Source organism: Pseudopipra pipra, chromosome 2 (genome assembly GCF_036250125.1).
Source record: "Pseudopipra pipra isolate bDixPip1 chromosome 2, bDixPip1.hap1, whole genome shotgun sequence".
Classification (NCBI taxonomy): Eukaryota; Metazoa; Chordata; class Aves; order Passeriformes; family Pipridae; genus Pseudopipra; species Pseudopipra pipra.
In genome coordinates, this window is record NC_087550.1 from 107695642 (window position 1) to 107708180 (window position 12539).

General features: G+C 37.0%; 1 protein-coding gene across 1 annotated transcript in view; it reads left to right on the forward strand.

Annotated features, from left to right (window-relative positions):
- The window catches only part of IL1RAPL1 (interleukin 1 receptor accessory protein like 1), a 693374-nt gene that overhangs the window by 403191 nt on the left and 277644 nt on the right, over nucleotides 1–12539 (forward strand). The window contains exon 4 of the mRNA XM_064645616.1: nucleotides 4847–5001. Coding sequence (XP_064501686.1) covers nucleotides 4847–5001 — 155 coding nt within the window. The remainder of the gene's footprint in view (nucleotides 1–4846; nucleotides 5002–12539) is intronic.

The following is a 12539-nucleotide window of genomic DNA, read 5'->3' on the forward strand; positions in this document are numbered from 1 at the left end:
CCATGAACACCATGACCTGGGTAATGGTACAGTTAACTCAAGAGTATAAAATGGAAAATCCTCTTAGAACAATAGGTGCAAATCCATGGCATTCCTCACAGGATCTCATGACTTACGACTGTCTTGCAGGAAGAAGACAACTCTGGTGCACACATGTATGGATTACCCGGCTTCGTAGCTCCTTCTTGTATTCTCTAGGACCTCTGGTTGAGTTGCTGGCTGTGCTTTTCTTCTCTGTTTTTTTTTGTTTGTTTGTTTGTTGGGATTTTTTCCAATTTTTATTTCCCTTTGAAAGCCTATCAACTCTTGCACCTCCTCCTTGCCTTAAAAAGTTGGCCCACAGTAGGGTAAAAGGGAAGAAGCATGGGACAGCGGAAGGCAGGAGTGGGGAGATACCGCAGTCTCAATTCTGTTTTCTTCTTATGTCACATCCTTGGACATCCCTAATATTTATTTTTTCACCCTCATTCCTCTTCCTTTTTTTCACAATTTATCTCACATGATTTTCCCAAGCTGCTTTCCCTTTCCTTTTTTAAGGAATGAAGGGAGATAATAGAGAACTTCTTTGTACAGCCTGATTCCTGTCCCTAACTGGGAAAATCAATAGGAGTTGCAGTCACAAGTATATGCTCAGAGAAGAATAATACCCAAAGAAACAGTTTTCACAATACACAATACACGAGCACACAGTTTGATATATATAATGAGTCTGATAAATGTAGCGATGACTTCTGTGTAAGTAGACAGGAGCCCAGTCAGCAAAGTTTTTACTATTGCTGATGACATTCCATTACTATGCAGGATATCCTTCAGAGTTTTAGTTGATTCGAACTGTGACTTCCTTCTGTCTTAATGGACATCATATAGTCGTAAGGATTTTGTAATTATTATTACTTAAAAAAAAGAAATAAAGAAAAAGAAACAGAAATATAGAGTGGGCAAAAAATTATTCAGATGCTAGTGATTATGTTCCTTATTTTCTAGGTAGTCTGATGCAATATATTCCCGAAGTTTGAAAATAACTTTGATATTAATATTAATATTGATACAAATATTAACATTATTAATATTAATATTAATAATAAATACATATGTTCTCCATCTAAGCCATCTTTAAGAGCTGTTAGTTCAAAAAAATCAATCTGAAAAGAGTGCCCAGAACTGCCCACATTTTCTATTTAGCAGTTGAACAATCGTAAATTGCCAGTGGTTTAAACACTATAGGAAAGCTTTCTCAACAATTTTGTTAGCTAATGCAGTGAATAAATGGTCATCATCAGGTATCATCAGTAATAGTAATTTGCACTATACAGTACCTTGCCAATAAGGATCTGCAAGTCTTTCACACATAAATTTCACTTGCAGGTGAAATAGATAAGCTGGGTAAAAGAGAGAAATAATACCTCCTTATCTTTCTGGAAAAAACAGTAAAAAGTGAGTCTAAATGCCAAGTCTCAATTTTTAAATATGATGAAACTTCAAAATATATTGTATTATGTGATTTGAAGTGGAAAAGGAGCAGAAATTCATTAACATTAAAGTCTTTTGCTGAGCTTTTCTTGTTTCTTTCTGATAGTTTAAAGCAAACAACCAACCAAATATTATTAAGTGAAATATTTTTTTCCTGTAAAGGTTACACATTTTCATGGCCAAAGTTTATAGAATTTCTTCACCAAAGGAGTTGTCAAACACTGAAAGAGGCTGCTCAGGGAAGTGGTGGAGTCACGATCCCTGAAGATTTCAGACATATTAGATGTGGTATTTAGGGTCATGATTCAATGATGGACTTGGCAATACTAAGTTGGTGGTTGGACTCAATAGTCTTAGGAGTCTTTCTCAATATAAGTGATTCTATAATTCTGTGATTCTGTGTTTGCTGTGGTCAAATAAAATGCCAGAATAACTTTTGAATGTCTGTATAGAGTTAGTAACTATGATTCCATATGTGGCTTATAAGACCTGATGCCGGTAGGAAGAAAACCAAAAGTGCTTATTCCACAGGTGCCAAAATAGGATACTTGATAATCTTTCATGGACAAAAACTTTTGGAAGTGACTAGAATGAGAAAATTAATAAGTATGCCTAAAATTCATATGGGAAGTGGTTTTCCTCGGTCACTTTATTGTAGATTGACTGATAACATTTGTTATGTTTGTATATACAAATAAAGTCTAGATCTTCGAAAGATCCCATATGTATCTAAAAATATGGTGAATTATATTTTGCAAAAATTGCACTCAATTTTACAGAGAACTCTTTCCTAAGGAGAGAGAAATTACCTGTAAATGAGTCACACTCGGTAAGATATCTTCTGCTGTGTGCAGACTCTGCATGCAATGTATGTACAAGTTAAGAGCACAGAGAAGTTCAGCTGTTATTTATTGCCTAATGTATACAGTAGACAATTGGCAGTGCCAAGCTTTAGTATATTTCCAACAGAATGTGTTAAGCTTTAGTGTATTCTCAACACCAGTGAGACTACAGATGCATGTGATGCTGATGGTGAAGTAGACATTGGCTAGGGAAAAGTTGGCCTATGTTACTCCTTGAGGTGGGCTGATCCTCAGGCACTCAGGCTTCCTCTGTTCCCAGATTTTATTTTGGTTTGTTTTGTGTGTGTGTGTGTTTGTTTGTTTAAGATATCACAACTTTCATGGTAGTGTGTTTCCTTTGAAAATCCTTTGCTGTTATTTTCTTAAATGCTACAGTGTTTTTTCCAATTTTGTATGGCTTTAGATTACACATACTTTCACATCCTAAAACAATTCCCTCAGCAGATCCAAGACAAAGATTCACAGACTCACAGACTCAGAATATGGTGAGTTGGAAAGTACCCATCCGGATCACCAAGTCCAACTCCTGGCCCTGCACAGGACCATCCCCAAGAGTCACACTGCGTGCCTGAGAGTATCATACAAATATTTCTTGAACTCTGTCAGGCTTGCTGTTGTGGCCACTTCCCTGGGGAACCTGTTCTAGCACCCAACCACCCTCTGGCTGAAGAACCTCTTTCTAATATCCGACCTAAACCTCCCCTGACACAACTTCAGGCTGTTCTGTCCACCAGGGAGAAGAGATCAGTGCCTGCCGCTCCTCTTCCCTTCACAAGGAAGTTGTACCTGCAATGAGGTCTCCCCTTAGTCTCTTCTTCTCCAGGCTGAACTCGAAGCTACACTGTACACATTTGCCTGTGGATTTGATAGTTAAATCCCTGATCTGAGGATGGCAGGGAGAGTAGAATTCAGACTATGCTAGTAAAGTACTGTGTAATATTAACCATATACGCAATTTCCCCTGGAAGAAATTCACAAACCAATGAGGAATTTTAGTGGTTAGGAAAATAATGTGTTTCAACTGCCTGTGAGAATTCCTAGTGCACCATTCCTTCTGAAATTTCTCCATCTAATAATAACAATACTCAAAAAGCTACTAGAGAGACTTTTAGTTCCCTGACACAGACTTTAAAAGGCTGCAGATTTTGCTTTATAGGCACTCTTTTGATTTGGTTTCTTTTTGGGAGTGGAATATGGATTTCATGGTTCAAAATGGTATTTAACTCACTGTTAATCTGTTGCAGTTTTAACATTGAAAAATGCATACTCATGGAAATGTTCAGGAAAGGCCAAATAAACCTTATTGTTAACTCATCTTGGGGAAACTTATTCAAGTCCCTCACCTCTCAAATGTTTACTCACTGTTTTACTGAACTTAATATATTCTTTATAAATTAACTACAGACATTAGTGTCATTTTTATGTTTACAAAATGTCAGTTTCCTTGTTTATGCAAAATATCAAATTAAATTTTGAAAGGTTTCAAAGTGAGTTTTCAGTATTTCTCTGATGACAATGTGAGTCTTATCTCTTTAATGATTTTTTAATAATCCCCAAGCTATGGCATTTATCCTTACTATTGATAACTATCTGACCAGTTAATAATTGTACATTTTCATGTAAAAACATGCTGAATTCTAAAGCCAGAACGAACAGATAACATTCTATCTAAGGTATAAATTTCTTATTATAAAGTCAAAGAGAAGGAATTTTGATATAGAAATGTCTGCCTGCAGTCACTAAAGATTGTTTATTATAGTATGTCCTGTATGATTTTGTGTCTGTGTACACAACAGTTATTTTTTTGGGTGGGTTTTTATATTGGCATATGTGTCTTTACTCTGTTAGCTTTGGCTGTTTTAAGTAACTTTCAAATCTGCTCATCTTTGGCATATGTACTCTTCTGAATAGAATTCAAGAAATAAATATCTGACTGTTGAAATCACACAATAATGCACTGTACTATAATATGTCTGAAGAAGCATATTCTTCTCTTGGCACCATATGTAAGAAATTTGAGCAACAGCTGCTTATACAGGCAATAATTCTCAAAGTGAGGTTTTTTTCTCTCTGCTTGAAAGGCTATTTTGTTTAATTTCTTTGAACACAAGAAATTGTATAGTCATACCATTTTCACTAATGTGATGGATGAAGGTGTTTAAAAATGTATTCCACAGACGCAGGTTATCTTAGGATGTCTTTGCCACATCCTCTCTGTATTCTCCTTATCTTCTCTCTATTGTCTTTCCCACTATATAAATATGCTGTCTGGAAGTGTAAATCTCTCTTTAACCTGTGTCTCCTGAGATGCTTACTTAATTGTAACTTAAACACCCAGACACATATTTTTCTATTTGTTTCTGGAGGACACTCTCCACTGCATGTTGCAGCTGATACCTTTCCTCTCTACTGAAAATGTGTAAGTGGTCTTTATGCTCTACAACAGCTTCTCATGGATTTATTTTATAAACTAATTTAATATTATTTGAAGGGTTTTATTTTTCTCTTCTCAGCTCTTCGGACAAAAGTGCTGTTGGAAGTGAGGATATTATGCATCAGCTTCTCCTGACTACTTGCATGAAGGGAACAGTTTCCTTAAGACTCCAATTCCCTACCCCTGTATCAATAACAAGATTTTTTTTCGCTTGGGAAATTGAAAGCCTCAGAAGTGCAGCCTAAGAAATAGCCTCAAACAGAAGTTCTAGGTCTTGTTTACATGAGGCAGTGCTGGCCCCTCTGTGTGATGTTCTCAGAGCACCAATGTTATGGTATTTCCAGGGCTTGTTGCACAGAGATGACTCAGGAGATTTTATACTCCTCTTTCCAATATTGGCTCTTGCAGGGTGAGCTGAGAAGACATGAAGTCTAATTAAGCCCCTGTGAAGGCACACAGTTGCAAGCTGACTGGCTTCTTAAAGAATTTCTTCCACCTTTTCTTCCTCCTCAGGCAGGAAAGAAACTTACTAAAAAACAGCCCTGCTCTGAGTCAGTGGCACTAAGTGGAAAAGTTCCTATTCACTGCAACCAACTTTAAATCAGGAACAAAGTGACCTTAATCCTTTTCTGTGATGCTTCAGAGATCATTCGTCTCTGAGCTGGGCTTCCTCTGGGCCTCTCCTCCTGCCAGCCCTTCTGCCCACCCTGACTACATTCTGCTTCTCCTCAAGATACAAAATGTTTCAAACACTTTAAAAGTTCAAGTTTTTTTTCCTCGGTCTACCTGTCACAGCCTAACTGCACATGTCCTTATTAATTTTTTCAATTAAAAAAAAGTTTTGTGAAACAAGAAGTGAAAGAAACCATGTAACTTTGTGTCTTAAATGCTCTTCCTCCTCTGTATGAAAGGTCTATTCTTTTCTTATGTAAGATTTTCAGTCATGGGCTTTTTTCTTGCATGTTTATAAACAACACCTAAAATAGAGAGGCATTCATTTTGACTGGAGAATTTGACACTACTAGAATATAAATAATATGTTACAATTATAAGACTTGAACTACAGGAAAAAAATACAAGGTTTCTGTTTACTTTCAGTATAAAGTAATTTGTAAGAGAAGGTTTAAAACTGATGTGTAGAGAGACATAATTTGTAAAATTCGTGTTCTGTTGCAAAGATTTATGTGCCTCTACTGTTGAGTATCTGTGACCTATTAAAGAGATCATAGAGGCCAGCCTGCTTAGTAAATAACAGCTGCATCCAAGTTGCTCATTTGGCTAAACAATGAAAGCATCCAAACCCTTGGTTAAACCTTTCAGAAATACAGAATGCTATGTCCCCCACAGTCTTCTTCCCTGGGGAGCAGGCCAGATTGTTTGCATGCAGTGTAACACTGCTACCTCTCGGGACCTAAAGCAGTAACTGTGCTAGTTCTGCTGTACAGTAATGCCACTTGGCCTCCTTTTCAGTTACTCCTGTGTGTTAATTAGAATATAAGATTAAATGAAATAGAATTTTCACAGAGAGATGCAATGTGTTTGAATAACAACATCAAAGTAGGGCTAAGGAGCATTGCTCATGTCTTTTGGAGTGATTTATTTTGGATGATCTGTTGATTAGAATTACTTTTGTGCCTTTTAGTTGTTCACTGTTTTTCTTGTTACTGTTATTATATTTGCAGAAATAAAGGTTGAAATTAATTTTGAAAAACATCAAGTATTCTAACAAAAAACCTACATTTTCTAACTACAAACTGTTTAATACCGGAGATGTGGCTCTTTACCTACAGCTACTCCTCTAACTCCAGACACAGAGCCTTTGAGCCAGTGCTACCAGTGTCTTGGAAAGCATTTGAGAAAACTAGTGTGAATCTGCATTTATTTGTCTGTTCATCACATTATATGACAGATGAAGATAACATTCAAGATGTTTTTGCTATTGATGTAGTGCAGATTTTTAAAAAAGGAAGACAAAGATAAAATGTCAGTCATAGTCCAGATAAAGAGAAAGCAGGACATACACCTTTAAAAATTAAAAGACAAAATAAATTACTTCAAATTTAGAAAAGAGCTCTGGCTTTGGACAGCTCTAGGTATAGTCCTTTTATAGTCCTTTCTAAGCACATAGTGACCCCCTCCATTTGATTCAAACCATTTCTTTTGCAAAGCAGTTTTATTCTGGTCTTTTAAAGACAGATTTTCAGTCATGCTACATTTTATGGTCTTTTTCTGCCTTTTAGTATTCAAAAAAACTTGGTCTTGTACATCAAAGTGATGTTCTTGTCTAGTCTCCAAAAGCAGTGCTTAAACAAGTAATGCTCCTGCCTACCATGTCTTCTTTGTGTTAGTTCTGTAACTCTGCAGAAAATGATGCAACTCATGTCTAATTTTTGATGATTACAATATATAATAGCCTATCTAAAACAAAGTAATTTTTAATGTATGAGGGTATTGCTGAGAAGGATAGTATAACTAATAATATAACTAATAAAATATCATGAGAGAATTAAGCAGCAGTAAAAATTGAAATGATTTTTTTTCTCATACCTTTGAGATTCAAAATTACTTTCAGGGCCAGTAGGAAGTTAATGATTTGCCTCTGTGGTGCATTAAACTGGGCTGGCTGCCATATGCCCACCCAGCTGCTCTCTCACTCTGCTCTCTCAACAGTATAGGGGGAAAAATAAGATGAAAAAGCTTGTGGGTAAAGATGAAGACAAGGAGATAACTTGCCAAATATCTTCATGGGAAAACAAGACTCGACTTGGGAAAAATCAATTTAATTTATTCTCAATTTAAAAAAAAATAGTGTAGAATTGTGAGAAACAAAGACAAAACTAAGAACAGCTTTCCCCAGTCTCCTCCTTCTCCCCAGGCTCAGCATCATTCCTTCTTCTCAAGTCCTCTACCTTGTCCCACCAAACCAGTGTGGCACATGGGGATGGGAAATGAAGGTTGCCATCAGTTCATAAGAGTTCATCTCTGCTACTCCTTCCTCCTCACACTTTTACCCTGCTCCAGTGTGGGGCCCCTTTCATGGGATACAGTCCTTCACAAGGGTAACCAATTTGAGTCCTTCTGTGGGCTGTGGTTCTTCAAGATTTACTCTGCATGGGTCCTTTCCACAAGGCACAGTCCTTCAGGAACAGATTGCTCTAGCATGATGTTGTGATCCAGTTATTAAAATTATTAGAAATGCTTCTGCCCGAATTAAGGTGCAAATGAGACTGGATACCAAAGTCAATAGTATGGGTTTTATTTAATGGTGAATGTGAGGCAGAGAAAGACAGATAGAAAGAGATAGAAAAAAGGAGGAGGGGAAAGAAAGGAAGTGACAGAGAGAGATTAAAATAGAAAATGTATCCCCACTATGGAACCTGGCAGCATCCCATCAGTCCGGTTCTTCTGGTCTCCTTGGTGATGAGGGTTCCACAAAGCACAGAGTCCAATGGATTAATATATGTTCAGGAGAACATATATGTTCACTTCCCATGATGGGTGGGGCAGGGGGGAAACTTTACAGTCTCTTGTGACAGGCTCTGGATTTGTTACTTCACTTGAATCACATGCAGTCCTCTAGCGATGGAAGGCCTCAGGAACGAGTTAGGGGGTTGCTTTGGGGGTCTTTGATGATTTACAACCCCTTCTTAGCTGCCTTTCAAGTGAATATCCTGTGTGTATGGGGTCTTCCTGAGCAGGATTTACTCCTTCGGTTTGGTGTGGAGAGATTTTACCACCACACACCCAAAACCCTTCTACATCACCCCTGGGCCTGTTTACTTCTCCTCAGACAGAGATGATTAGACAATAGTCTTATCTCAAGTCCCCCTTCACAGTCCAAATTCCAGTCAGGCTTCAGTGGTTGCAGACAGGCAGTTACTTCCTTGTAGTTTGACAAAAAGTCTTTCTATGATTTTGACAGTATTTAAGACATTGCTGACATTTTCAGTCCATCACTCATGGGTCCTCCATGGGATGCAGCTCTTGCCCAGAAAACCTGCTTCTGTATAGGATCTTCATAGGCCTCTTCCTCTATGGCATGTCCACCTGCTCCAGCTTGGGGTTCTCCATGGACAGCAGGGTGGATTTATGCTCCAATATGATCCTCCATGAGCTACAGGGGGACAACGCGCATCACCATGGTCTTTTCCATGGGTTGCAGGGGAGTCTGCTCCAGCACCTAGCAAACCTTTTCCCCTTTCTTTTTCACCATTCTTAATGTCTGCAGGGCTGTTTCTCAATCCTTTCTCACAGCAGCTGCACAGTGGTTTCTCTTAAATGCAGTCTTAAGGAACTTTCCTACAGGCATGGCCAGCTTGGCTGCCAGGTTCAGCTGTGTCCTGAGTAGATCTGTTTGGAGACAGCTGAAACAGGGTTTTTCTGACATGGATCAGCCCTTGTCTCTTCTCACAGAGACCACCTCTGCTTACTAACACCATATAAAACCAATATAGCCCTTTTTTTTGGCTGGTTCTTCTAATCTGCCCTCATGTGTTGCTGTTTGACAGTCTTAGTCCTGCTATTTAGTCTACCTGATCTTGCTTCACTCCTGCTATTTCCTTGATGCTGTTTTATTACCACCCTGCTGTTTATACATAGCTACAATAGTTTGTGTAAAGACTGACAAGTGGAGGACAAAATGGTAAGTCATGAGGATGCTGCAAATGAAATAGGAATGTAGGTTTTTCTTTCATATAATCTTTCTGACTCTTTCATCATGTAACCCATTAATTTAGAAATAGACTTGATATTGGAAAGTGAGTGTTCAGATCCGGATTTAAATTATTGTTGTGATATTAGTCATATTACTATTTGTGAGGAGAGGGGACATAGTCTTTCCGTTTTAGTTCTTCCTCTGCAGATAAACACTTTTACACTTCACAGATGATGAGGTAAATGTATTAGAGAGTGTGAAACACTTGGCTGCCTTTGGTTGAGGTCAGAGTAAATACCTGAGCTGGAGATGGATGGGGTTCTGTGTCAGATTATGTCTAATCTCAAAGTGTACCTCTCATACTTTGGGTGAGATTTTTTCTACTAGTCGTAGTGATCAGCTGTCATCAATATAACAGCATGTTGTTCATTGTTCAAGATAAATGATTACTGAATTATTTTGTGTGCTATACTCTCCATTTCTCGACTGGATTGCTGTATTTATTTCAGACAAAAACAAAGAAAAATATATCTGAATTTCTTGTGGTTTTTTTCCCTATGATGAGATTTCCTTTAAAGAGGAAAGATGGCTGTATGAAAACACATCTGAATTTAAGCAGTTTTCAGATACTGGTGTGAACACAATATCATTTTACTGGATGTTTGTATTTAGTGAATAAAAAAGTGGTAATTTTTATAATGGTCAAATAGAGCATCTGTTTTGAAATCCAGACTGAATATTCATAAACCTCTTTTTGCTGCCTGATTTAACTGATTTGAGCTTTCAAAGTCTAATGCTTCCTCAGAAGTTCTGCTAGAATTGTAACTAATATTCTTCCTGTGTTTATAAAACATGCAAACACACATATGGTACATATACAGGCATTATCTTCATATTAGCTAGATTTTGTTGACAAAAGTTGATAGATCATTTAACAAATATATAATTTGCTGACTTTATTTCAGCTTATAAGAGACACTGTTATAAAAATGGGTATGACATTTGCATTTGTTTAATTGCTATGAAGTGAACATAAAAAGATAAGAGAGCCAAGAGAGCTTATTAAAACTGAAATGAGGGCAAGTGATAAAAGAATGATATTTTAGTGGTACAGCAGTTAATCAAATGCATAGATATATGTATAATGTAAATGTAAATTGCCTCAGAAATGAAGGCTATGTTACCAGAAGTGGACAATAAATAGAAGTTTTCTATATTTTATGTATGTTTGAATGAAGGAAATGGATAAGATCATTTCTTATAGCAGTCAAAATATCTGAAACATGAGAGTTTTATGTAGAACGCCAGGACTCAAAAATATGTTAAAATATATTGCAGAATAAAAGTAAACATCAATTTTAATGTGTGATAGCTCTGATAGACATTAGTGTTACCCAAGAGCCCTTTAGCATGACAGCAACCCAGTCTATTATTATGAAAATAAACTGTCATAAAACTAAAGTTGTTTTCACAGCATAAAACACTCATAGGAAAACAGTATGAGAATATCTTTCCTAGTTTCATATGTATTTTTTTTAGTTTTTCAGCTATTTTGCAATGTGTTTTTAGTGATATTACTCTTCCGCAGTAAATGTGAGAACTTGCAAAAAAACATAATAAACCAAATCAAACTTCACCTATAATTACTATTAGCACATGAATCTATTTGTTACAGCAAGATAGAGGTTCAGGACAAATATAACTTGTTCCTTATTCCTGCAGCTTCTAATTTCAGATTACTGAGCTAAATCAAACTATTAGGATGACTAAAATCCATAAATTTGGGGGTTGGAAGTCGTTTCTTCAGAGCATCAGCATACAAAATTCTTGAACAAGATGTGTGTTTGAGGGAGAAGCCATATCCTATGGTTATACTTTGTTTAGAAATAATCGAGGCTGTCTTATCTGCACTATTCATAATGTAGGTCCGAGAAAGCTCTTGAAATTTTTGGGACTGTCCCTCCTTTTTTAGATTTTATCATCTAGATTATTTCTCAATTTCTAGAGAAACTAGACTGAACATAAAAAAAAGTAAGTCTGATTTGGGTAGATTTTTACTTATTTGAGCGGATTTCCTCAAATTTTGTGCAACCTAATACAGCTTTATATAAGGGGTTATGAATGTCCCTGCAGAGAAACAGAATTAATTTTTTTTTTTGGTGGGGAAAAGCCGTGTAATGGAGTCTGTTCCCATATCAGCTCAGTGACAGCTCATCAATACTTTGTGACTGAAGGCTGTGCTGAACACTCAGTAGAATGGGGCTTATTCTGTTGACAAAGCAGAATTTTTCCACAATTTGCTGAAATGCCTCACCAGAGGAGGGGTAGGCTGCCTGTTCCAGCACATAGATTCCCGTAAGACAGTTCCCTACTGTAGTTCACTGCATTGCATTGCATGGCTTTAATAAAAATATCATCTGTAGTGATTTCAGACAGCAAGACGGTATGTGATATTCAGAAGCAGAGGAAAGTCCCTACAGTGGCATGCAGCATATGCACATTTATATCTAGATATTAATGTTAAAAAACTAGGAGAACTTCTACAAATTTCCTTATACAAACATTGTCTTGATTATGCCATTAATGAAAAAAATAGGATGGCCTTGACTTAAATGATTACTATGTACCTTTACCTTTCTGTATACTTACATTATGACTAAGTTATTTGATTATAATTTATTTTTCACTGTGAACTTAACTCATTAACATGCCCGGCATAGACTAGTATTTCCAAATGTTTAACATTTCAAACTATGACACACACCTTTGAATACTTTCAACATTATTCTCCATTAGTAAATCTCATTGGATGAGTTGAAATCCAGAGATGTGGCATGCCATGGCCAGGCTCAGGGGCCCTATATGCAGCATGGGATATCCTGAGGCAGGAAAGAAAAAGGGAAAGGGAAAAAGGGGAAAAGGAGAGGAAAAAGAGGGGGAAAAGGAAGCTACTTCAGGGCAGCGAAAAGTCTTATTATTTTCCTAGGGCTACTGAAGCCCTCAAGTTAAAAGAAGTCATGGAGAGATCCTGTATATAAAATCTAGCTCAAAAGAGAAGAGTTGTTACATAAACCCTACATCCTCTCTCCACACCAAAAAAAATCCATGAATAAGATTA